The sequence below is a fragment of the Gekko japonicus genome, unplaced genomic scaffold (assembly GCF_001447785.1).
Source record: "Gekko japonicus isolate JY-2015 unplaced genomic scaffold, Gekko_japonicus_V1.1 scaffold2897, whole genome shotgun sequence".
In the NCBI taxonomy this organism is placed as follows: domain Eukaryota; kingdom Metazoa; phylum Chordata; class Lepidosauria; order Squamata; family Gekkonidae; genus Gekko; species Gekko japonicus.
The window spans coordinates 96,346-122,524 of NW_015163693.1; the positions used below are offsets into that span (position 1 = coordinate 96,346).

The 26,179-nt window shown below is 47.1% G+C and overlaps 1 protein-coding gene and 1 long non-coding RNA gene across 2 annotated transcripts in view; both read right to left on the reverse strand.

Moving 5' to 3' along the window:
* Window positions 1-776: 776 nt before the first annotated feature.
* LOC107107496 lies at window positions 777-3,212 on the reverse strand. Its single transcript, XR_001482393.1, has 3 exons — window positions 3,133-3,212; window positions 2,799-2,855; window positions 777-850 (listed from the first exon to the last, which is right to left on the reverse strand). It is a non-coding gene; the product is annotated as an uncharacterized LOC107107496 (long non-coding RNA).
* A 17,770-nt stretch (window positions 3,213-20,982) lies between these two features.
* The window catches only part of PIGC (phosphatidylinositol glycan anchor biosynthesis class C), a 16,569-nt gene continuing 11,372 nt past the window's right edge, over window positions 20,983-26,179 (reverse strand). The window contains exon 2 of the mRNA XM_015407802.1: window positions 20,983-22,286. Coding sequence (XP_015263288.1) covers window positions 21,305-22,198 — 894 coding nt within the window. The 5' untranslated portion in view covers window positions 22,199-22,286 and the 3' untranslated portion in view covers window positions 20,983-21,304. The remainder of the gene's footprint in view (window positions 22,287-26,179) is intronic.

Here is a 26,179-nt window from a genome sequence, read left to right on the forward strand (position 1 = left end):
TCAGGCAGGCTGGACTAGAAGGGTTGGTCTTGTTAGCTGAAGCACTCATGGCCATCCTATGGTCTGCACAAAGTCCCTTCCACCACATTCGGCTGGCAGGCCACTGAACCCACTGCTCCACAGCAATGACCATTCTCCATGCTCTGGTAACCAGGCTTGGCTGCTAAGGCGTGCTTTTGTGGGATCACTCGGTCCTTGCTTCCCTGGACCCGCTCCACCACAGTCAGCCACGAAGTGGACCTGCACCACAGTCAGCCTGCTTCCCTGGACCCGCTCCCCACACTTTAGGCATAGCCCTTGTCGCATGCGTTACTCCCGAGTAGACTCAGCCAATTTTGCTGGTTTCATCTTCTGCGCCGGGGGGTTAGGCTTGCTTCCCGCCGTTGCGATGTCCAGGCGCAGAGTATTTAGGCGGGTCTCAACACTCTCCACCTCCTGCATCCATGCCGGTAAAGAGATTGGGTCCACCGCTCGTAGGACTGTTTCCCGGATCTCTGGGTTCAGCCCTACCCGGTACAACTCAACGAGCACCGGATCTGGCCAAGTTTGGACCTTTGCCGCGTGCAACTTAAACTTGGAGGAATATTCCCTCATCAATCTCCTTCCTTCTGAGGATTTGGTCAGCCCATGCGTGGACTGAAGCAGTCTTTGAAATCGGAGAACCAACAAAGCAAACATACACCTGGAAGCTTGATTCAAATATTTTATTGTTACAATCAATCACCAATGCCGTCGAATCTGAAATCAAAGAATATTTACAACATAACGCCACTTGTGGGGTCTCACAACATTTAGTTTGGGATGCATTGAAAGCCGTGATCCGAGGCAAATTCATCGCTCTGGCATCCACCTACAGAAAAGAAAAAAACAAGCTAAAGCAAGACATATTAGAAAGAATTCAATTACTAGAAACTGATTACAAACTCCACGGAAGAAAACGTGTTTATAAAAAACTGGAATTGGAACGGAAAAAATTAGAAGCTTTAGAAATATCTCAAATCCAAAAACGATTAGCATTCTTAAAGCAGAAATATTGGTTCAAGACGCCACAAACATTAAAACTTTTATCCTGGAAATTCAAAAAGAAACGCTGTGAAAACTCGATCCACGCTATTAAACATAAAAATGGTCAACTTAAATACAGCAACAAAGAGATCTCAGAAGTATTTCTTGCATATTACAAATGCTTATATACATCAGATAACCCAGCAACAATTGATATTAATGACTTTTTGACTAAATGGCCACTACCCAAACACCTATCTACAGAACACAAGCAATGGCTAGACTCTCCTATAACACCTCAGGAAATCCAAAAAGTCATTAAAAAACTAAAATTAAACAAATCTCCAGGTAGAGACGGATTCACCCCAGAATTCTATTAAAAAAATTCTAATATATTAAGCGAACCCCTGACACAAACCTGCAATCAAGTCTTAGAAGAAAAAATAATGCCACCTTCATGGAATCAAGCTAAAATTGTCTTGATCCCAAAACCAGACAAAGATTTGACACTTCCAACTTCTTACAGGCCTATCTCACTGTTGAATCAAGATTATAAAATCTGCACTGCAGTGATGACATCACGTCTCAATCAAATCATTGAACGCTATATCAACATCAACCAAACAGGCTTCATTCCACGCCGCGAAATCACAGACAACACACGCAAAGCCATAAATATTATCCAATACTACCAGAAACATTGCGTCCGATCATCATTCATAATATCTATTGACTTTAAAAAGGCGTTTGACAGGGTTGAAACACAATGTCTTAATTCCCTCCTAACACATATGGAATTTCGGCCTAAATTTTTAAATTTGATCAATACCATTTACCATTCACCGGAAGCTTGTATCTTCACAAACGGAATTTGCTCACAAGATTTTACCCTAACCAGAGGCACAAGACAGGGCTGTCCAATCTCCCCCCTATTATTTGCCCTCGCCATCGAACCACTCGCACATGCCATCCGATCCAATGATCTAATCACAGGTATTCAACTAAACAACGATCACCTGAAGTTAAGCTTATTCGCGGACGACTTAACACTATTTTTAACAAATCCAGAGGAATCCTTGCCTGAACTACATTCCTTATTGGATACGTTCGGCTTGATAGCGGGCCTCCGAATCAACCATTCGAAATCTATTTTATACCCCATTATATTAACAGAACCCAACAAGAAATTCATCATGCGATATTACAACTACAGTTGGGTTAAGAAACACTGGAAATACCTGGGGATAAATATCCCGCTTCAACTAACAGACCTCATTAAAAGCAACTACGCAGAATTAGAAAAATCGCTTGATGAATTACCCAACTCACAAACATCGCCTTTACTAAGCTGGATAGAGAAAATACAAGTTATAAAATCATTTATTTTCCCAAATTTTTAATACGTATTTCGAGCAATATTCATTCCAAGCTCGTTATTAAAAAAAATGGCAGAGCCAAATCACGAAATATATTTGGAACAAATCCATCCACAGAGTCAGCTTTAACACTCTGCGAAAACATTCATCTGGAGGAGGTCTATCCCTTCCAGATTTAACATTATACTATGAGTCCTCGACACTTACAGGCATCTTTAAACAATACAGTGAAAAATACCGGGCACAGTGGAAAGCCATAGAACAAACTTACCTTGCTCATAAAACATTTCAAGAAATACTACGGGAAATTCCCAAATTGAGACCCCAATCCCTTTTGGACAATATATTCCTTTTGAACTCACTCAAGGTTTGGGACAAATGGAAACCTACCCAATTCCCCAAACCGTCCATACTTACCTATTTTGTAGGCCAATCTTGGTTCACCCCAGCGAGTGCGCCCAACTCGTTCAAGATCTGGAGAGACAACAAAATATTATCTTTCAAAGACATTACTGCCAAAAACCAGCTTTTAACTAGATTTGAACTAGAAAACAAATTACGTTGCAAAATCAACTGGTTTGAGTACATTCAAGTCAAACATCTTTGGAAAATCATCTTTCAAAAAGATGATATCAGACCACTCACTACTGTTGAGAGAATACTATCATCAAACATAACCTCTAGTACTGGACTAATATCCATGATCTATAAATCCCTACTAACCCACTCCACCAACTCTTTACATACTTACCAAAAGGCATGGAATTCGGATTGTTCCATCCCCACAGATGACTCCACCTGGCTCAAAATATGGACATCACCCAGCATGACCTCACGATCCCTAAATGTCAGAGCACAGGCTTTAAAACTAATCCTGCACTGGTATCACACACCAGCTAAACTTCATCAGATCAACAAATCATATCCGCCATTTTGCTAGCTTTAAAACTAATCCTGCGCTGGTATCACACACCAGCTAAACTTCATCAGATCAACAAATCATATCCGCCATTTTGCTAGCACTCGTGTAACGAAATCGTTTCATATTATCATTGTTGGTGGACGTGTAGGAAAATTAGGAACTTTTGGATTTTAATTTTAACAACGATAGAAAAACTAACCCATATCACCGTACCATTGTCACCTACCCTCATACTATTAGACCTTTGGGACGAAATGGAAATCCCAAATTCATCCAAAGAGCTTATATCACTAATGCTGACAGCAGCCAAAATGGTAGTAGCTAGAAATTGGAAGAATTCCAACACACTAACGACACACCAATGGTACATGCAAATATGGGAACTTTATGCCATGGAAAAATAGCTAACTCGATATCCCCGTATAATACTTATAAGGCCCAATCTTTATTTTATACTAAATGGTTACCGTTTTTAGAAGCCACATACAGTACTACAATTCCAAAAAGATACATAGAAATTATTTCGGTGTTATGATATGATTGTTGTTATATGTTGACCTCATTGTTCTGCACCTCTAAATGTAACACTGATGCTCTGTTAATGTTGTGTGATCAGTTTTGGTAGTTATAGTTGATTTTATCACAACACATTGTATACAGCACATGATATACCTCTGTTTTGATGTTATGTATTTGTTATGGACTTTAAAAAAAAAATAAAATGTAAAAAATTTTTTAAAAAAATCAGTCTCCTCCCTTGCTTCAGGGTGCATAGGAACGCTCTTGCTTTGGGCCCGGCGTTCCAGTCCTTGAATTGGGCATGCATCGCCTACATAAAAGCATCCAAATTCACCAGCTCCGGGCCCCTGGCATTGTGCAATCCCACATACCAAACCGCGGTGGCTCCCCGTAAACGGGTGGCCACCACATCCACTCGGCTACTGTCATCCGGGAACAGGTGGCCCAACTGTTCCACAAACTTCATCACTCGTACTACAAAGTAGGATAGTTCCTCAGGGTTTCCATCGAACGTGGCCTCGATCAGGTCTTTCAGGCGATGTAGCACCGGGCCTCTCGGGCTGCCTGGTCTTGGTGCTGGAGCCGGGGCCTCCCCTGGTCCGTGATGCAGCAGAGCTGTGAATTCAGTGTGTACGAATATGAGTATCAGGGCAGCCACTGAGACAAAATCCTGGAGGCTGAAAGAATGCTGTTAATCATGCTTCAGTTCTCCCCCTCTCCTGCCCACACTGTTCTTCTGCTATCCAGCTGGAACTTATAAAGGGCACAAGAGCCAAGGCAAATGTTGATCCCACCCTCTACCATTCCATTTAATGCACCTTCAAAGCCAGGAGTCTGATCTAAATCAGCAGTGCCTACAATGCTGGCAAGTCTTATGGAAGGCTTCAGCGCTGGCTTTTATAACCATCCAGTACAAGCTTTGATATACAGCTGAAAAATTCTACAGTATGACATTTCATTGTACTGGAGTACGTGCTTTCTATGAGGGAATCTTTAGACCATCATCGTATTCCTCATCCCCTCTCAAAACATTATATTTCACTTTAGCTGAATATGAGTGAACATTCCACAGGCAGAACAATTTCTCTTTTAAAAAACAAAAAAACCCCAAAACCCCAGGCTGAAGCAAAAGGACAATTATCCCTCTGGAGCATCTGGTTTCTGTATTGCAATTTGTAGAAGCATCATGTACAAGCACTGGCTCAGTCAACACACGCAGTAGTTGATTGAATAAAGGCAGGAAATGCTTTGGCAGAACACTTGCATACAAGTGGCAATCATTTTTGAGAGCATGACGTTCCACTGGTGGTATCTGTTGCAGAAGGGAAGCAATAACTTGATTCAAATGTAATAGCAAACTGGTTTGCCACTGCATGCACAAACCTGAAGTATCCTCCCTCTGTGCGTGATGATCTAATTAGACCTTTCTGCTTTTACTAGTTGAGCCATAATAGCAGCCTAGTTATTATTAGGCCATGGGAATACATCTTGCCTGTCTTAAGCCAGTTAGATTAGTTACCAATTTGCTTCCAAAATGAGTTAAAGGTACTAGATATTACAGTTAGAACTGTGGTACAGCATGCTGGGCCCATAACCAGGAGCTGGCTGTGCGCTAGTGAAAGAGGGCAACTGCTTTTACAATAAAGTCTACAGATCACCGCAGACTGTGACAGCAGCCATGAAATTAAAAGATGCCTGCTCCTTGAGAGGAAAGCGATGGCGAACCTAAATAGTATGATAAAAAGTAGAGACATCACCCTGCCAACAAAAGTCCACATGGTCAAAGCAATGGTATTCCCAGAAGTCATGTATGGCTGCGAGAGTTGGACTATAAGGAAGGCCGAGCGCCGAAGAATAGATTCTTTTGAACTATGGTGCTGGAGAAGACTCTTGAGAGTCCCTTGGACTGCAAGAAGATCAAATCAGTCAATCCTAAAATAAATCAACCCTGACTGTTCCCTGGAAGGCCAGATAATGAAACTGAAGCTCAAATACTTTGGCCACCAAATGAGAAGGGAGCACTCACTGGAGAAGACCCTGATGCTGGGAAATATTGAAGGTCAAAGACGATGTGGACGGCAAAGGATGAGATGGTTAGACAGTGTCATAGATGCAACGGATATGAAATTGAGCCAACTTCAGAGGACAGCGGAAGACAGGAGGGCCTGGTGTGATCTGGTCCATGGGGTCGCGAAGAGTCGGACTCGACTGTGCGACTGAACAACAAAAACTCAAGGCTTGTTGCTTTAGAAAAGAAATGGATGTTCTTTATTGTTAAAAAAAATCCTTCTGGGACAGGAAAGGCATTACAGGCATTCTAGCAATAAGCTAGGATGGAGAGAGAGTCAGTGAATGTATGTTGCTCTCATGGAGATCAGAGAGAGAGTACAAAAACTGGATGAGAACCAAGCAGCTAGAAGGAAGTTCCTTGAGAATGGCAGTCTAGGTAAACAAAGAGACAGCAGCAGAACGGCCAAGAGGAAAGACAGAGAGGAAGTGGACACACCGACCTTCTTAGCTCTACTGCCTTCTCTGGAATACTGGTGTGTTTGGTGCAAAGAGGCTTTGCAGAGTCCTTCACTTCCAAGAATTACCTTTAAAGGCTACCCATGACAAAAAAATTTGAAGGATCATCCTTCTCCCTATACTCCTGTGTGTTAATTGTGTTCATTGGGCCAGCTTCTCTTGGCCTCTCCACCATCCTGGGCTGCTTGTGTGACATTCACGGAGCCCATTCCGTTTCAGTGACAAGGAACAAAGCAGGGACACTTTGTGGAACAGCCTCCCACTACTTTGTGATATTTTGGTTGGTCCTGATAAAAAGGTGTTAGACCACCACTGTTCTTGTGGATTTCTGACACAGCTGATAGACATTTTGGCTTGACAGCAGGTTTCTAGAACTTTTTGCTGGCTCCAAGGGAATCTTTGATGTATGGTAGCCCTTCCCAGTTTGCAAGGAAGACTGGTTGTGGTCCTGAGTTTGGGTGTGTGAGTTGTTAGAGGAAAACATTGCCATTGCCCTTACAGAGCACTCGCACACCAAGGTTGCAGTCAGATGAGCAGTTTGGCCCAATATAGTTGCTGATCCCCAACGGATTAACCCGTCTGGTTCATACAGCCACATCTGCCAGCCGTCCCCCAGTCATCCACACCCCGTCAGAAGGCAAGCTGGAGATGGGGTAAATAGTCACTGGTTGAACTCCGGGGCTCATGGCTCCCTGCACATCCCTCCTGTGTTCCTGGATGTCTGAATGCAGGGGAGCACAAACAAAACAGATTGGCAGTGTGAACCCACCAATCTATTCCAGGTGTTTTTTTGCTCTGCACTCCATGGTGCACATATGTGCATGTACCAAGACCTTTTTGAAGAAAAAACCCAACCACCAAGCTGCATTTCATGGATGGTGCGCGGCAACAGTGTGTACGATCCACTGCGCCCCCTGCGTGATATAATGGCACGTCAGGGTGTGGTGTTTGACTGGGAATTTCTGTTCCTGCATGAAACGGAGGTATCAGCACTGCCTTCAAAGCGCCCCAAGGTGTCAGTCTGTCCGCAGCCCAACAGCTGTATTCTCCAGAGTCAATTACAATTTCAAAGGGAGGCAATATTAAACAAAGCCCCGGGCTAGCTCAGTCTCATCAGCTCTCAGAAGCTGAGCAGGGTGAGCCCTGGCTAGTATTTGGATGGGAGACCTCCAAGGAATACCAGGGTTGTGCCACGGAGGCAGGCAACAGCAAACCACCACTGAGAACACCTCGTGCCTTGAAAGCCCCACGGAGTCACCATAAGTCAGCTGTGACTTGATGACCAAATGTGCTTATAATTGGCTGGATAAGCCTTTCCTCCCCTTTTCCTGACTCTTGCTTCCCATACAATTCAGAGGAGCAAAACAGCAAGCAGAGCTTCCACGAAGGCACAATATTTGAGGGTATACAAACTATTCACAACAGTGCACAGAGACTGAGAGTCTCTAGCTATGCATTACATACCCATTGCGTGTAAAAGAGACCAAATACCACCTCTGTTGGAAGACAAGCAGCTTTGGGATGGGGGAAATTTAGAGCTTAACCCTTTCCCTGTCCCTTATTCCTCTGCTCCCAGCCGCCTTCTGTGGAGTTCCAAACATGCTGGGATTTATATGTGTGGTTTGGAGCAGGGAAGCACCAGGTGGGGTCCGCCGCTGCCTATAATTTCCAAAAAAAACCCCACAACGTGGCTTTGTTTTCTTGTTTTTAAATGGTGTCAGGGATCTGTTAACATGCATTTGAATGTAACGCGCAGTTCACATCTGATTTGCTCTCTGGTGCCTGGACTTTTATCACACACACGATGTCTGTCACAGCCCTTGTGGAGATGACATTTTAAGATGTTGCTGTTCCCAGGTTTTATTATGTGGTTGCTTAGACAAACTTCAGTTCTCTCTTCTTACTCATGTTGTTTCCAAGGGCTTCCCTGAAGAAAAGAGAGAAATTCTTTTCCCATGAGTCACTAACCAAATGGTTGTTTTTTATATCTAAACTTTCCTTTCGCTGGTTAAAATTGGAACATAGTCATCTTGATCTCCCACTCATTCCGAAACTGATTTTTCTCTCATTTCTTTAAATGTTTGCTTTTGTGGCACTGTCTGAACATGGCAGTACATTTCCCAGGTGGTGTGGTTTTTGTTCTGGGTTCCCCCCCACCCTTTAGTTAACGGGGGAAGAGCCTCTATTAGCAAGCACCGAACATCTGAAAATTGTGGTTGGGCGTTTCCTTTCTGCCATGTACTTTCAGTGGTCACTCACCCTGTGGTCTCTGGCTACTTGAAGGAGAAAAGTCCTGAGATAATCACATTTTAGAACACAAAAATAGAAGAAAAGCCCTGCTTGGAGCAGATCCAGAAGCCCATCTGGTCCAGCATCCTGTTTTCCACGGGAGACAACCTGAGCTATCGGAGTTGTGGTCAGACAAGGGTCTGGGAAGCCCGGGTTCAAAACCCCAGTCTTGCTTGGTGACCTTGGGTCAGTCATTCTCTCAGCCTGTCTTATCTCACAGGAGGATAAAATAATGACAGAGGAGAGAACAATGCCGATAAGCTACTTTGAGTCTGCATTGGGGAGAAAATGTGGACGGAAATGTCGAGGGCCCCCCGGCCTGAGGGGACAAAATTCAGGGGGGGCCAAGGCAGCTGGAGCCAGCGTCAGGCGGCATCCAGCCGAATGCCGTTTCCATGATTTCCCTTTTGGCGCAGTTCTGGCTGTGGCCACTAGGGGCAAAGGTGAGCAGAGTAAAATGGGCCCTCTATCGGCTAGACTAGCCATGCAGCAAGACTGAAGCAAGGTAGTAAAGTCAAGTCAAGTCAAGTGTGTTGCAGCAGGGTAAAAGCACCTTCCCCTCTCCATTCCTTAATTTCTCACCCTCTTTCCCACTCTTTTCACATTCATTACTTTCTGCCTGGCCTCCACCTAATTTTTCTGTGTCTGTCCCCCCCATTTATTTTCAGCTCTTGTCTTCTCATCCCTATCCTGCTTGGCAACAGAATGGACTTAATAGTAGTACAGGTCACAAACCTTTTAGGGTTATGAACAGAAGGGGGGGGGGGAGAGAAATATTTCCCCAGGACCTACCAAAGTAGGAAAAGGAAGCTTCCCCCCTGCAACACCCTTTATGTGCATGGTAATGGAACATTAATCTGATTTAGCGGTTATACATGTGGAACAAAAGCTAGAACTCCCAGTTCAGGCACTGGTTATTATCATTATTTCTGTGTAATTAGCTTTGATCGACTGCTCTTGTAGGTGTCGCAGGGGATTAAATGTGAGAAACCCACTTTATTCGTGCTACCACCCTGGGCACCCTTCTTCACAAACAGTTTGAAAGCTGCAAGCCAGGCTCTCTTTTCCATTGACGGATGGGCAAATTCAACCCTAAGTGCGGTTCCCGCTACACATCTCGGGACTGCCGCAATTTCCCTCAGAAAAGTGTGTAGGGTTGAGTCAAGGATGTCAGATACACCTTCAATCCACACTGCGCACCTGTAAAGGGTCTGCAGGGCAACTTTCGCATTGAAGATCTTAATGGCAGCTGGTACATGTTTAGCACCCTTGGAATAAAAGAATTTTTTAATCGCCTTAATTGTGATATTTGCAGCTTGGAGGGCCGCCTGAATATGTGGTTTCCATGATAAGAAATTAACAACCTTGGGGATTGATATAACGGCTTCATTGTTAAACGAGTCGCTCAGAGAAATTAAATCAAAACTAAAGGATCTTGACTTCAGCAGTACCCTCCAAAGAGCTCGACGTACTTGCTCTGGTCTATCCTTGGGTCTTGCCCCCCCCTGAGGCTATTCCGTCATATTGCTACACTTTAAAGATCCCAAGACAACGCAGAGCGTTCACCTTGGCGAGACTCAACTCCTTCCCCACTAAGGTGCTCTCTGGTCGCTTCTTGGGACTTCCGTTTTCGGAACGTGTTTGCGATTGTAGACAAGAGATGATAGAAACTATGGATCATATAATGCTTTTTTGTCTTAAGTGGAATAAGGAGAGAGAGAGATACATCATTCCCGTTATGAGAAAAGAAAAGCTTCCCCTCCTTCCTTGGGTAGTTTCAGTGCTATTGTCTGATAACTTCCCTGACAATCAAACCACGCTATAGTGGCTTCCTTTCTAGCTGCGGTGATTAAGAAAACAAATCTCCCTGAGTTTAATTAGTTTACTGCTGATAACTGTCGACCTTTTAAGTGTGTGTTGTTGTTTTTTTTAATTTATTTTATTTTATCCTGTACAGTTGCTATGGCTTTTTTGCTAATACAATAAATATCATCATCATCATCATCATCATCATCATCATCATCATCATCATCATCATTGTTGTGTTGGTGGAAGATCTAATAGCCCTTTCTAAAGGCTTCTTTGCTGTATGACAAACAACATAACCTTTTTAATGTCATTAAAAATAGATTTTTAATAAATGTCATACCCAGTCTTTCTCCCCAGTGGGAATCCAGAAATGTATTCCAGTCCTCCATTTTATCCTGCTGGGTGACTTTGGGCCAGTTACAGCTCTCTCAGAACTCTCTCAGCCCCGCCTACTTCACAAGGTACCTGTTGTGAGGAGAGGAAGGGAAGGTGATCATAAGCTGCTTTGAGACTCCTTAGGGTAGAGAAACGCAGGGTATAAAACCCTACGCTTCTTCCTCTTCATCTTTACAACAACACTGTGAGGTAGGTCCAGTTAAGAATATGTCACCCAGCAACCTTCTGTGGTGGATTGGAGATCTTAGTGTTAGAAACAGGTTGCTTAAAAGCTCATTTATTACATGTTGGCCTATAATTAAGATAACCTGGTTCAGGATGTTCTAATTTCCTTCCTTTTTGGTATGGCAACTTCCATCATCATTCTGGAGTTGATGGCAAGTTCTCAAACATGTAGCATTATTTTCTGATGTGGGGGGGGGGTTGGTGGCAAGTTTTCAAATGTATAGCATTATTTTCTGATGTGTTAAAAGCCTGCCAGAGACAGAAGCAGGGCTGGTGCTACCATTAGGCCAACCTAGGCGACCGCCTAGAGCGCAGACATCAGGGAAGTGCAGAACTGATGGCAGGGGTGGGGCTACCCGGCAAGGCCGGTGCATGTCTGTGACGCGGGAGTCGAGGGCACTGGGATGGTGGAGGCTGCCAGCGCCTGCGAGCCCACAGGTCCTGCTCTCCCCCAGGCACCCTAGACGAAGATCTCCCCTCCCCCCCCTTATTGTTAACCCTCTGTCTCCCAGTCAAGGTGGCCCAGGAACCCCGCCTACCGCTTCTTCTGCAGCCAGCCCTTCAAGTCCATTCCCTTGCCCCTCCCGTGCCTGCGATGGGCCAGTCGACTATGCCTGGGGGGAGGGCAAAGGACCATGGAGGTGAGCTGAGACCCAGGGCTGGGGCAAAAGCCAACACAGGGAGGGAGAACAGCCACAGAGGATGAGGGCCGGGGTGAACGCCCTCCCGAGTGTGTGTGTGTGTGTGCGCGCGCCCACTGGCAAGCCGGGGTGGGGTGGGAAGGCCATGTGCGCCCTCCTTCCCCCTCGGCAATGCTGCCCAGCATCCCTCATGGGTCTGCCATGGCCAGCACCATCGAGAGAGGAAGGAGGATAGGTGTGTGCATGTGTGTGCGTGTGTGCGTGCAAGGGAGGGTGCGTCTTTCTCCGTCCCTCTTTTCACTGTCAAAAGGAGATGGGAAAGACCTCTGCCTGAGATCTGCTGCCAGACTGAATGGAAAATAGTGAGTTTGATGGACCAGTCGCCTGATTCAGTAGAAGGCAGTTTCATGTATTCAAGGGCAGCATGCCTAGGAAAGGGCAGGCAAAACGAGATTCTGATGCGCCTGAAATGGAAACATTAAGGAGACTTAAATTTCAACATCACTGTTTTTCTGTTTGAGAGAGAAAACCAGAGATTGTATTATTTGTTCTCACAATTAAAAAAAAAATAAATTAGCAATTTCAAATTTTGTTTTTCATTCTTCCTAAAATGCATTTATGTTTGAAAACTGGTGGGCACATTGGGGGGGGGGGCGTGCCAGAAGGTAGTGCCTAGTGTGCAAAAAAACAACCCCTGGCACCAGCCCTGGACAGAGGAAGCATTGCAGGCATGGAAGGAGAGGAACATATTTATCTTGCTGTGGTCCCCCAAGCAAGTGGTGTTCAGAATTGATGGGCACTGCTGCTAAACATACAAATTTATTTCAGCAATTCTCCATTGATCTGACTAATTTGCTGTTAGAGCCATCTAAACTGATGGCTGTCTCTAAATGCTGTGGTAGCGAATCCCATAAGTTAATTACACATTGCATGTAGAACTCCTTCTTTCTGACTGGTCTGAATCTATTGTCCATCCATAACACTGGGTGAAATCAGCTTCTACTATGACAAGAGAGGAAAAATAAGTTCTCAGTATCCATGCCCTCTTTCCCAGGCATAACTGCATAAACTCTACTTTATTTCTCACTCTCTCGCTCTCACACACACCCCTTTTTTGTCTTTTTAGTAATCTGAAAAGTTCCAAGATAGTTCAACCCCACTGATAGTTTAGATTAGTTCTTTCTATAGTTGTTCCAGCTGATTTTGAGATGGGGCAGTTAGAAAGACACAGACCATTCCAGATTCAGCCACACTGTAGATTTTTTAAAAGGCATTATTTTACTAGCAGTTTTATTGTCAATCTCTTTCCAGACAATCCCTAATATAACATTTTTTGTTTTACCACTGCCACCCCTACAAATCCAACATCTCATTCCTGGTCAGTCATTTCCAGTTCAGACCCCATCGATGTATAGATGTAAGGATTTACATGTGTACGTGTGTGAATATCTATCTATCTATCTATCTATCTATCTATCTATCTATCTATCTATCTATCTATCTATCTATCTATCTATCTATCTTCACAAGCCGGAATTAAGATTGCTGGGGAAAAGATCAACAACCTCAGATATGCAGACGATACCACTCTAATGGCAGAAAGTGAAGAGGACCTAAAGAGCCTCCTGCTCAGGGTGAAAGAGGAGAGCACAAAACTGGGCTTGAAGCTCAACATGAAAAAAACTAAGATCAAGGCATCCGGCCCCATCACTCCTTGGCAAATAGAAGGGGAAGTCGTGGAAGTGGTGACAGACTTCACGTTCCTGGGATCCCAGATCACCGCAGACTGTGACAGCAGCCATGAAATTAAAAGACGCCTGCTCCTTGGGAGGAAAGCAATGGCGAACCTAAACAGTATGATAAAAAGTAGAGACATCACCCTGCCAACAAAAGTCCGCATGGTCAAAGCAATGGTATTCCCAGTAGTCATGTATGGCTGCGAGAGTTGGACTATAAGGAAGGCCGAGCGCCGAAGAATAGATTCTTTTGAACTGTGGTGCTGGAGAAGACTCTTGAGAGTCCCTTGGACTGCAAGAAGATCAAATCAGTCAATCCTAAAAGAAATCAACCCTGACTGTTCCCTGGAAGGCCAGATAATGAAACTGAAGCTCAAATACTTTGGCCACCCAATGAGAAGGGAGCACTCACTGGAGAAGACCCTGATGCTGGGAAAGATTGAAGGTCAAAGAAGACGGGGATGGCAAAAGATGAGATGGTTGGACAGTGTCATCGACGCAACGAAAATGAAATTGAGCCAACTTCAGAGGAGGGCCTGGCGGGAGATGATCCATGGGGTCGCGAAGAGTCGGACTCGACTGTGCGACTGAACAACAACATCTATCTATCTATCTATCTATCTATCTATCTATCTATCTATCTATCCATCCATCCATACTTATTTACTCAACAAATAACTAAAATGTGCAGTTCACTGCCAGAGGATTTAGTGATAAGGAAACGGGGGGTGAATTCACGGAGGACAGGGTCCATTTGTGGCTACCAGCCATGACAACCTCCACGTTCAGATGCAACAGACCTCTGAAGACTAGTGCTGGAAGCCAACATCAGGGAAAGGACTTTGCCTCTATGCCCGTTTTATTGATCTTCTATAGTAACTGGTTGGCCACTGTGTGAGACAAGGTGCTGCACTGGATGGACCCTCACTGGTCTGATCCAGCAGGGCTCTTATGTTCTTAAGGATTTCTTGCCCCGATGTGCATCGCTTGACCCTGAATTACACTCAACCTCATTTGCCATTTTACTCCCTGTTCACCTTGTTTGGAGTTATCTTCCAACTTCTTTAGGTCAACTACCTTAGCTTCAAGTACGTGGATTTTTTCTGCCTGAAAGCCAGGGGCTTATTGCACCAGAGATCTCCTCAGGAGTTCTCCTAAACAGATGCTTTATGGTTAACCTCCTGTGTCCTGGTCTGGCCAACTAAATTAGGAGTGCCAAGGTACCGCAAAAGGGTCTGTGTGACTCGGCTGTTTTGGTGGAGATGATGACTACCAGGGAGTTGATCAATGAGTAGTGAGTAAAGCTGGATTGCTGTAAACCAATTAAAGATTTGCATTAAAGGGAACAGTGGTTAATGGTTTCACCCACAAGCAGAGAGGTGAGATTTGGACAGCTGCTGGGTAAAGCAAGGAATCCTAAAAGCCCAGGAGAGCATCCAGAGATTCTGAATGGGAAAGGGCTAGCCAGAAGACTGAGGCTGAGGAACTGCTGTTAACGAGAGGGAGTCAGGATAATGGCTGCTGGTCCAGATACAAGCTACAGCTATGTTAGTCCAAGCGGGCAAGGCCTGAAGGACAGGAGCAACAGGATCTCCATGCTTCGTCTTGGATTCAGAGTGCCAGAACACCTCCTCCCCTGCCCCCAAATCATTGGGTTCATGGCCCCAAGGAGGGTGGCTCTGTACAATCAGCACATTTAGGAGCCGGGGGGGTGGGGGGTGGATCTAGGACAGGCATACCAAGCCCACAGAAGTTCATACAGTAATATATTGTTACCTGAGTTGGAAGGAGTTAGAGAAGGACATGACAAGGACAAAGTCTTGCAAAGAGTCGAGCGTGTGGCTATGGTCTCAGCGGATATCCTTGCTGAGGCATCGAGCGGATGCTTCTAGCTTGCTGTCATAAGGGTTTCACTGAACCTGAAATCTAGACCTGCTCCCTTCCATGTTTGTGAAGCTTAAGGTTTCGAAGAATACATCTTGAGAGGAAGAACATGGAATGTTTAAGGACTAGGCAAATTGCTCTTGGCAATACAGTACATGTGCACACACTCATGAGCACTTCAAACAAGAACCTCTCAGTAACACAAGGAAGTTGTGAAAGAAAAGCTGTGCCTGGTGTAGCCCTCCATCAGCTCCTTCTGCCAGCCTTACTTGCCCCAGTGGTCTGCAATACGCAAGTCCCTTCATGGTATCTGTCCCTTATCTCTCCCTTATAATAATTGAATAGTGGGGACCAAAGTTCTAAAATGCCCGCCTTTAGTGTTAGGCCGGAAGAACTGCCACTCAGAAGACACTGGCTGGGTTAACTGGCTGCTTTGTGCAGTCCCGCCCAGCGTTCCAAGGTCATTTGCATATGGAAGCTGATTGGACTTCACTCCATTCCACACCTCAAACTCCCCCCCCCCCAAGGCAGTTGGGATTTTCAGTTGCATAACATACCTCATAGGGGAGAGGAGAATTATGTCAGCTGCCCTTTCCCTAGGCAGAGGCTGTGTGTGTGTGTGTGTGGGGGGGGTTGTAAAACTTAAGACTGACAGGCAGATAAACGTTGGCTGATAGTTGCCAGGATAGGGTTGCCAACTCCAGGATGGAAACTTTCAGGATATTTTAGGGATGAAGCCTGCTGAGGGTGGGGTCTGAGGAGGAGGAGGAAGAGGGGGACCTCAGACAGATACAATGCCATACTGCCCACACTCCAGACAAGCTGTTGCCAGTCTCCAGGTGACAGCTGGAGAGATCTTAAAGCTTTGGTGCTACTTCAAAGTGTTGCAATTTATCAACAGAGTAGTGTTTTGGAAAATCTTGAGGAATTGTTTGGTGCATTTACGATGGGGCTCCTGGGGAACTATTGTTGCCAATCTTGGCCCAGCAGCCATCAAACCATTCTCTTCAACCCCCTGCTGTGCAGCTGACTTCCCCCTAGGGTTGCCAATCTCCAGGTGGGACCTGGAGATCTCCCACTGCTACAATTGATCTCCAGATGACAGAGATCAGTTCCCCTAGAGAAAATGACTGCTTTAGCCTGATAGGTTTGCCAACTCCAGACGGGAAATTCCTGGAGATTTGAGGGATGGAGCCTGAAGAGGGTGAGGTTTGAGGAGGGGTGGGACCTCAGACAGGTACAATGCCATAGACTCCACCCTCCAAACCAGTCAGTCCCTCATGGGGATCCATTGTTGCCAATCTCCAGGTGAGGGCTGGAGACCACTCAGAATTACAACTGCTCTGCAGAAGGGAGGGCAGAAGTCAGCTGAAGTCAAAGGGGCAGATAATGGTAGGTTGATGGTTAGCTGGGAAGGAGATGGGGTTGCCAACTCCAGGCTGGCAAATTCCTGGGGATTTGAGGGGTGGAGCCTGGGGAGGGTGGGGTGTGCGGAGGGGTGGGACCTCAGACAGGTAGAATGCCATAGACTCCACCCTCCAAACCAGCCATTTCGTCCTGGGTAACAATTGTTGCCAATCTCCAGGTGAGGGCTACAGATCACTCAAAATTACAACGGCTCTTCAGGTAGCAGAGATCAGTTCCTCTGGAGAAAACAGTGGACTCTGTCATTATACCCTGCTGAGGTCACCACAGCAAATTGACACTGTTTGCCCAAAGCCAGAGCACTCTCCCAGAGCCTCTTTCTAGATCTCGTATTTATTTCCACAACGGGCCTTATTCCTAGTCATCTATATCCCAAGAGAGGCTTTGAAAAAAATCTACAGCCCAATTCTATGCCAAAATCTAATTGTTCGAGGGTGCTTATGCTACACTCAACCCAATTTACCTATTTAGAAATTGTTCTCCCCTTCTCCATTTTATCCTTGATGATGATGATGAAGAGGAGGAGGAGGAGATTGGATTTATACCCCGCCCTTCACTTGGAGTCTCAGAGCAGCTTACTATCTCCTTTCTCTTCCTCTCCCCACAACAGACACCCTGTGAGGTAGGTGGGGCTGAGAGAGCTCTCTCGAGGTCTGCTCTTGAAAGAACAGCTCTGAGAGAACTGTGACTGACCCAAGGTCACCCAGGTGGCTACACGTAGAGGAGTGAGGAACCAAACTGAGTTCTCCAGATTAGAGTCCGTCGCTCTTAACCACTACACCGAACTAGCTGGTTGTGCTTGGTAATCAAAAGCAAGGCCTTGGAAGTTAGCACAGGAATTGAAACCCTCCTAAAAGTTCTGGTTTTCAGGTCACAATCCAACACAGCCTCCTGCAAATGGCTGTCCTTGATGAGACACCTCTTTTCTGATTCCGGCTGCACTCCAGCTTTGGGTCTGGAAATATGTGGAGATTAAAGAATGTAGCCGGGGAGGGGCAGGACATTGGTAAGTTATAATGTCATACAGTCCACCTTCCAAAGCAGCCATTTCCTCCAGGAGAAGTGGAATAACTTTTTAAAACAAATAAATAATAAATAAGCAATCAACTTAGTCTGGAGACCAACTGTAATTCTGGGAGACCCCCAATCCCCCCCCCGACACACACACAGACACACCTGGAAGTTGGCAGCCCTATAGCCCTAGTGCAGTTTCCCAGAGTTCACAGGCCTAAGAGATCCACAGACACAAGAGTTCTGGGCGGTCTGTTACTCTCTCCCCTCCCTTCCAATCAGGCTCAGGTGCAGGTTTAGTTCTGACCGTGATGGCTGGCAAAGAATGCACAGGGCACCTATTTATTTATTTTATTCAGCTTGTATCCCGCCCTATCCCGCAAGTGGGCTCAGGGCACGCTCACCACACATGGTAAAACAAGAAACAGCAATTCTTTTAAAAAATCAAACCATTTCAGGCAAATAAATACGTGATGCTTAAATGAACATCTGATGGCAGCTTAACAGCAATGGTGTCAGGTGGGGCCTATTTCTCCCAGGCTAACCAGACTTAGCTGATACTGGCGCCACGTTGGGGCAGACGGGTGCGCCCCCTAAAAGGCCACTGAGGCAGACTGAACAGACTGAGCAACTGTCAGCAGGGGAGGCTGGAGTCCTCTGGACGTCCACGGCCTCAGGCAGAGCCTGGTCTATCTGGAGAAGTGAGCAGTGGCTCACGAAAGCTCCTACTCTGCCACAAAGTCTTCAAGGCACTGCTGGGCCCTTTCTCTTTTCTACCGCTAAAGAATTCACACTTCACTTTCACACAGTGGACTTTACAGCAGACTGGAGCGCCCCCTGCTGTTATCTCTAATCCTCCGGCATTTGCAGGAATCAGTCCCTCTTACCCCCCCCCTCCCCAACTAGATGGCTCCGCATAGTCATTAGTATCCGCATTATCCCCCCAAACAATCCTATGCTCAGCTTCTAGCGCACCACAAGTGTATGACTGTAAAGTGCATGACAATCTGGCAGGTCTCAGCCTTGTCTGTGCCCTGAAGGAAGCCCTCCTGAAACCTCTCTTTCACAGCCTCGTGTTCCGTGGAGGAGGAGGAGGAGGAGAAGGAGGACCTGGCATGTGGGTGTTGGAGTCGGAGTGCTGCATGAGGATGTGGGAGATCCGGGTTCAAATCCCCACAGTGCCATATATGGAAGCTTACGGAGTGAACTTGGGCCAGGTGAACACTCCCTGCCTAATCTACCTCTCAGGGTTGGTGTTGTGAGGTTCAAATGTAGGAGGGGGTGGAGAAGGAGGAGGAAGAGATTGGACTTATACCCCCTGGCCCTTCACTCCGAGTCTCAGAGCAGCTTACAATCTCCTTTCCCTTCCCCTCCCCACAACAGACACCCTCTGTGAGGTAGGTGCGGCTGAGAGACCTCTTTTGGGGACTGCTCTCGGGAGAACAGCTCTGAGAGAACTTGTGACTGCATGTGGAGGAGTGGGAAATGAAACCCAGTTCTCCCAGATTAGAGTCCGCGCTCCTAACCACTACACCAAACTGGAGAATGATGGATCCCTGGATCCCCATCAGTGAGAAAAGCCTAAATATTCAGTATACATGTTGCCAAAGCAAGCAGTATCTAAATATATACATATATGTCGTAAATAAATAGTTATTTCAGAAAGTGCCAGGAAATGTTGCTGAGGCAAACTCTTTAAACACTGGGCAATTGATTCTGGGACAGAATCACCAGCAATTTGTTGCGTTGCCAAAAAACCTTTCTCCGCTTGAAGTGACTCTAGGATTTCATAGCTGTCAACAAACATGAAACAAAACCAGTGAAACTTGAATGATAGCCATGAGCACAAGTCTAGCAAGAACTATTTTATTGTTCTCTTCTGAATAATCTTTGTACTCTACTTTGGAAGGTTCTTGGGGGGGGAAGAGCTTAGTAAGGTTTTTTTAAAAAACTGAACACATTTTTTTCCAAAAACCCAGCAGTTAAACAAACACTTGCCATCTCTGCCAGCGGCAGAGAGGTTACCAACCACCCCAACAGAAGGGAGGCCAAGAAAACCCAACATCTTTGGCCATCCCGGATGTAGCCATTGGACAGTGCCAGCTGCTTGTAGCTGGACGTTTCTACTTTGTATGGATGCAATTTCGGTTTTGTTTCGCCACTTTGAAGATATGAATTGGGAAGGAAAAATACAAAACACAACAAACAACTTCTGAAGGCAGCAACTAGTTCTGTTGTGTCTAATTTATATACTGGATTCCTGGAAATGTGGGTTTGCTAAGTATTTTCTTGATTTCAGGAGAATAAATGCACACTATTTTTGAAGGTGGGGGGAGTGGGTGAGAAAAGGAAGCTGTTTTCTGATGAGACAGGCTGGCTTTGGCATTTCCTTCCTTGATCTGCGCAATGATGTATATTATGTAAGTGCCGTCAAGTTGCAACCAATTTATGGCAACCCAAGCAAGGGGCATTTTCAAGGCAAGCGAGAAGCAGAGGTGGCTTGCCGTTGCCTCCCTGTACAGAGTCTTCCTTGGTGGTCTCCCTTCCAAGTACTACTGACCCTGCTTAGCTTCCGAGATGTGTTAAGACTGGGCTATACCATCCTGCCTTCCTTCCCAATGACCTATCTAACACATGCTGAAAGATTCATTTTTTTGCTTTCTGAGAAATACCATGCCCTCAAGAGGGCTGGTCCAGATCCTCTGTTGTTGTTAATTTGCTAATGATATCCAGGCAGGCAGGGCCTTAAGACCCCAGCTGGGGCAGAATAGTGCTGGTGCTAACCCTAAATCAGAGCAGAAGCTCTTTCCCACTGTGTAGACCCTGAATGGGCCTGCAACAGTGGCATGAGAGCTTTTTGTCTCCTGGGCCAATCCTTTTTGTATATTCTAATTTACTGGTTGGAAGGACTACCCTCAAAATATTTTTCAGGTATTCATCTTACCTAACTTGTTGACCAGCCAGCTTCCAGAAAGGAGCTCTGATGTGATTTTGGCAGCTCAGCTGCCAAAGTGTTTGCCTTCTTTTTTCTTGATGGCTCTGAAATTTGTTCTGTGACGAAATAAGCACTCGCAACGTAAAATGCCTTGCAATGTTTACTGTTTGTTGTCACAGTCCAGCGTAGAGACTGGAATCTGAGCTCTATTGTATTTCTACATTTCCTGCTTCATTAACTGTCAGTTCCAAACAAAACACAGCGGCTCAAATCCACAGTGACCCCCCCCCCCCCCCGGGTGCTTCCATCAAGTATGTTTAAAAGTGTGTCGCAGGGATGACTAACCTGCCCTTTTCAACAAGAGCACATTCCACCGTACGAGAGTTCCCATTAAACATTTCCCACATCCCAGTATTTGTTTCTAACAATACTGGCACTACCCCAAACGGCAGCCCAGGCATTGAGGAAAATGTACTGCCCAAGCACAGAAGGCCAAGGAGGCGCGTCTTCCATCTCCAAAGGCGGCCATTGTTCTTTCATCAACCTGGGGCCCCCTTCTCGGCTGGCCACTAGCTGTGGTGGCACCCCCTACGTGGGCCGTGGGTCTACAGGAGGAACTTGGAGAGGTCTTCTTTGATTTCCGCCTCATCCCAAGGGCCGTGGATATTGTTCTTGAAGAGCTGCAGTCTGATGAGGCAGTAAGGGCACAGGCATGAGATGGAGACCAGCAGGAGGGCAAAGAGAACCGTGCCAACACTGGTGATGGTCAGCAGGCCCACAAGGGCTGCCGTGGCAAACAGCAAAGTGATGGCCACGTAGCCACGGGGAGTCTGGGCTTTGAGCTTCTTCTGCAGCATAGGCCAGAGGGCAAAGATCTGGATCGCGAAGGTCACCATGACAAAGGCATGCAGGGACCGGGGCAGCCGGGAGGCCAGACAGACAGAGGCGAAGATGGCCATGTTGAGAGAGAGGGTGCTGGACACGATGGCGGCGTTGGCCCCGTAGTCGAAAAAGATCAGGTGTCCGAGGAGCATGAAGGCAGACATGGCATAGATGGTGTCTGTGCTGATGGACTCTGTCAAGGTCTTCAGTACCGGGGAGAAGCCATAGGTGAAGGCCACGAAGACCACGGAGCTCTTCAGATCCGCCCACCGCGTCCGCCCGCTCTCGCGCCTCCCTGCTCCAGAGTCGATGGCATCGAAGAGGACGTAGCCGACGAGGGAGGACGCAAGGCCGGCCCCAAACAACCACTGAGGGGCCAGCAGCCCCACGTCCATGTACCACCAGATGGCGACGAAGACACAGACGCTGCACAGCTGCTGGATCATCACCCCGGATTCAAACACCACAGCCCAGTACTGGTACTGGCGCGCGTGGACGTTCTTGCGGAGCTTCTCCAGGAAGCTCTGGTCCACGTAGTTATCGGGAAATGGCTGCTTCTTGTAGAGCACCTTCTGCCAGCGCTGCCTGGGCTTCTGATGCAGTGGCACGGAGGGCATCCTTCCGGCCCAGGCTGCTGCCTCAGGGACGACAAACTGGTTTGATTCAAGGTGTCACCTTCGCCGTTACTAACTCATGTCTTTGCAGCTAAAAACAAACAGACACAAAACAAATGTGTAGAGTGAAGTGTTTCAAGCCAGAGCTTTTGCAGGCACTCAGTCATACACACTCTGGATTTGGAAATGCCTGGAGCAGGGATGCCAGCCTCCAGGTGGGGCCTGGGGATCTTCTGGAATTACAGCTCATCAGCAGAGATCAGTTTCCCTGGAGAAGAGGAATGCTTTGGAGGGTGGGCTCTAGGCACTGCACCCCACTAAGGCTCCTGTCCTCCCCAGGCTCCATCCCCAAATCTCCAGGAGTTCCCCAACCCGGAACCCCCCACCCCTTACCAGAAGCCCAGGGGGACCTGGAGATTTGATGGCTGAGCTCGGGAAAACAAGGTTTGGGGAGATAGATCCAGGTGGGGCAGCCATGTTGGTCGGAAGCAGTAGAACCAAGTTAGAGTCGGGGGGGCACCTTTCAGACCAACAGAGTTTGATTAAAGGGGTGAGCTGTCCTGTGCAAGGCACACTGAAATGGAAGTGAAGGGCTCACAGATATCCAGGCAGAGGTTGAGCCGCAAACTGGCACACAGCCGTGGGAAGATGTTTCCACAGGTGATGCCGTCTCTTAACAAGAACAACGAGCGAGGTTTATGCGGTCACAATTTGTTTGGATGCAATTGCCGGGGGTGGGGGGCATGTGAGTGTGTCTCAGCAGGAGGCGGGTGTTGTGAAGGTGTGTATCCCGCCTGACTGGACACACCCTATCTCAGGCAGCCAGGACTCTGCAACAACTCACAACTCACCCACACACTCCCAAACACAGTCTCCCACAGAGTACCCTCTCAGCTAAATCCCCTCAGCTGAAAGTAAAAAAACCACTCACCCCTCTAGCAGCTCTATCTCCTGCTCCTTCTCAGAGTTCACTGACACTAATTAAATTTGGAGGGTTTATTTGGGGTGGGTGGGTCCTGCATCAGACCAACAGGGGTTCCCAGCAATGTCTTAACACAATAGGGGTTCTCAAAAAACCACCTTTATTTTCCTGGGACATAATGTTATATTACTGCTTTAACAATAACTACATCGGCCTGCATTGCAACCACTGGTGCATGGAAGTCCACAGGGATTTCCCTTCCATTCTTCTCCATCCCTGCAGTCCCCTTGGGATCACTGGAAAGATTATTCCTTGGGTTGTGAGAAAACAGGCCGAAGTGAAGGACAGGTGTATGGTGTGTGGCATGGCTTCTCTTCCCTCCATCACAAGCACAGCAATTTTTATTTATTTTCTTTGCTGTCAAGTCTCAGCTGACTTACGGCAACCCCTCATGGGGTTTTTAAGGCAGGAGAAGTTCAGAAGTGGTTTGCCATGGCCTGCCTCTGTGTACTGACCCTGATATTCCTTGTTGGTCTCCCACCCAAATACTGACGATTGCTGACCTTTTGGCTTGCCTGGGCTATCCAGGTCAGGGAAGCATAGCAAATACCTGGGGGGGGATGGGATGTGTGATTTCATCTCCTTTTACCTCTTAGTTCTGGCCCCCAATCCACAAGGATCCCATGATCCCAGGGGTTGGAAGTGTTTGCAGAAGCAACGAGAAATGCAGGGAGAACTGTGTCGCTTTTGTGCAGGGATAGTTAGGGGCAGGCCATCATGCCAACAAATTAACTGCTAGGGACTCTAGCATCACGGTAGAATGTATTTGAATGGGTGTCAAAGTTGCTCTCCTCCCTTCCTGATGAACAAACACAGAGCATTGTGGTACCACAAAAGAAAAGTAACACAGTTATTGTACCGTAGATAACTGCTGAATAAATAATTTGCTGAATTGGGCTTTCAGAGTAGCTTGGATTGGATTGGCGAGGGCTTAAACAAATACTGCCACGGCAGTTGTGAACAGCCACTGGGCTTTTGAAGTTTGGCTCAGAAATGTCACACACTATAATGCTTGCACGTCATGGCCTTCTAACACCAGTGCTCAGAGGGTCATCGTCTCCCACCCCCACCCCCCGCTTAGTCAGGACATCAGCAAGGTTCAAAAAGGAGGGGACGGCCATGAGTGCGAGGGACGCAGGGGCTCCCTCTGGTGAAACGCCTCCCGCTGGCTCAGAGGTGCCCTCCTTCCTCTCTCCCTTATAGTAATAATAACTAGGCGATGTCTTCAGCAGACGCCACTGCGGCCCTTAAGAGGTGATGGCAGCCAGGGACAGGAGGAGAAACGCTTGATGGGGAAGGCACGGGACAGCCAAGCCACCCAAGGGCCACTGGGGTGAAAGTGTCTCCCCCACGGCCCTCCAACCCCTGCAAGCACTCCTTGTACTAAGAACTGGCCCTCCGTGGGGTGCACATCCTGCAAAAAAAAAAAACGGCCGAACCTTTTACTGCATTGCCTTCTACCTTCGTCGCCCACTTTCTGCATGATGTCTTAGATCAGGGGTCCCCACAAAATGGCTGCTGCAGCAGCAGGTGGAGCCAGCTGCAGAAGGGCCACTGTGGCTTGCTTGCAGTCACAGAACAAGGGTCCTCATGCTGTGGCGGCTGCTGCTGCCAGAACGGTTTTTTTGAATCCGCACAGCCGATGAAACCTCCAGTCACCAATCAGAAGCCTTGCTGGTGTCAGCTATGCTGCCATGAGTGTGGTGTATGTTTCTAACTGATGTGCCTTCCTTCCCATGCGCTTAATTGCATCTTTGCTGTAACGCATATCTCTCAAGGCCACTGGAGGAGTTGGTGTGTCTAGGTTTTGTGGGAAGCTTCTTACGTTCCCACCTTCTGCAGCCTTTAGCAATCTGCTAAATGCCCCCGCGCGGGAGCCCATCTAATTGGGTACTACGTGGGGTGTGTGTGCATACAAAAGCCCTATATCCTATTATGCGCATAGGTAACCCGCCATTCCTAACAGTGTTCATGTTACTGCATCTATAGCTTTTCAATAAAAGTAAAACCTTCCTAGAAGTGTGTACTTTGTTGTCTTGCTGTGGATCCTGACAGCTGGGCAAAAAGGGTCCCCCCCTGCCCTGCCCTGCCCTGCCCTGCCCATTTCCTAGTCACGCTTGGCGGGCACCGGGAAAGGTATCGGCTGTGGGGACCATGGCCCCTGTGGGCACCCTGTTGGGGATCCTGTTGGCCTTCTGATACCAGCCCTGTTGCGCTTACGGCCTGCTTTCTGACTGGATTGTTTCCTATATTTTGCCGTACGAGTTGCAGCGAGGAAAACAGGCCACATATGAAATAAGCGCAAGTGAAATGCCTGGACTGGATCCTGTGCACAGGGAGGGGTTCATTTCTCAGTAAGCACGTCTAGGGTGAGGTCCCCGTGGCCGCCACCTCTCTTGGCTTGCGTGGGCCAACGTGGCGGTGGAGGGGCTGGAGCACCTGTCCAAGTTCCCTCGGACTCTTGGATTGGCACGTGGGCCGCCTGCTTCATTGTTTTACGCATTCAGGCTGCCCATTACTAGAGCATCGGGGAGGGCGGCATTGTCGTGCACAAGGAACAATGTCACGGGCATCGTAGACAAGGTGCTCGGGTCACTCAGGCTGCCACGTTCCACATACCGCTCTGAATGGTGTCGTCTTTGCTCACTGGGGAGAATCTCTTCTCCCTGGCAACCACAACACAATGCCCGTTTGAGTGCCGGCAAAATGTCGTAGGTGGCTACATTAGTAAATAGCATAATCAAAAAACAAACACCACACGCTCCTTTCTGTTAAGACAAAATAACACAATGGGAAAGCTTTTGCGTTCTCTGGAACTCACAGGGCAAGTGTAAGCACAAAAGCGGGCAGCGGGAAAGGGGGGAAAAGATATTCCGGGTCATGATCCCTCTGCGGCTTGGGTGAGCGCTGGGGCTAACTTCAGGGGGTAGGGTGTGTGGCTCTGGGAAGAAGAGGCAACACATGGAAACCGTTCCACATAATATAAAAAACTAGACGATTGA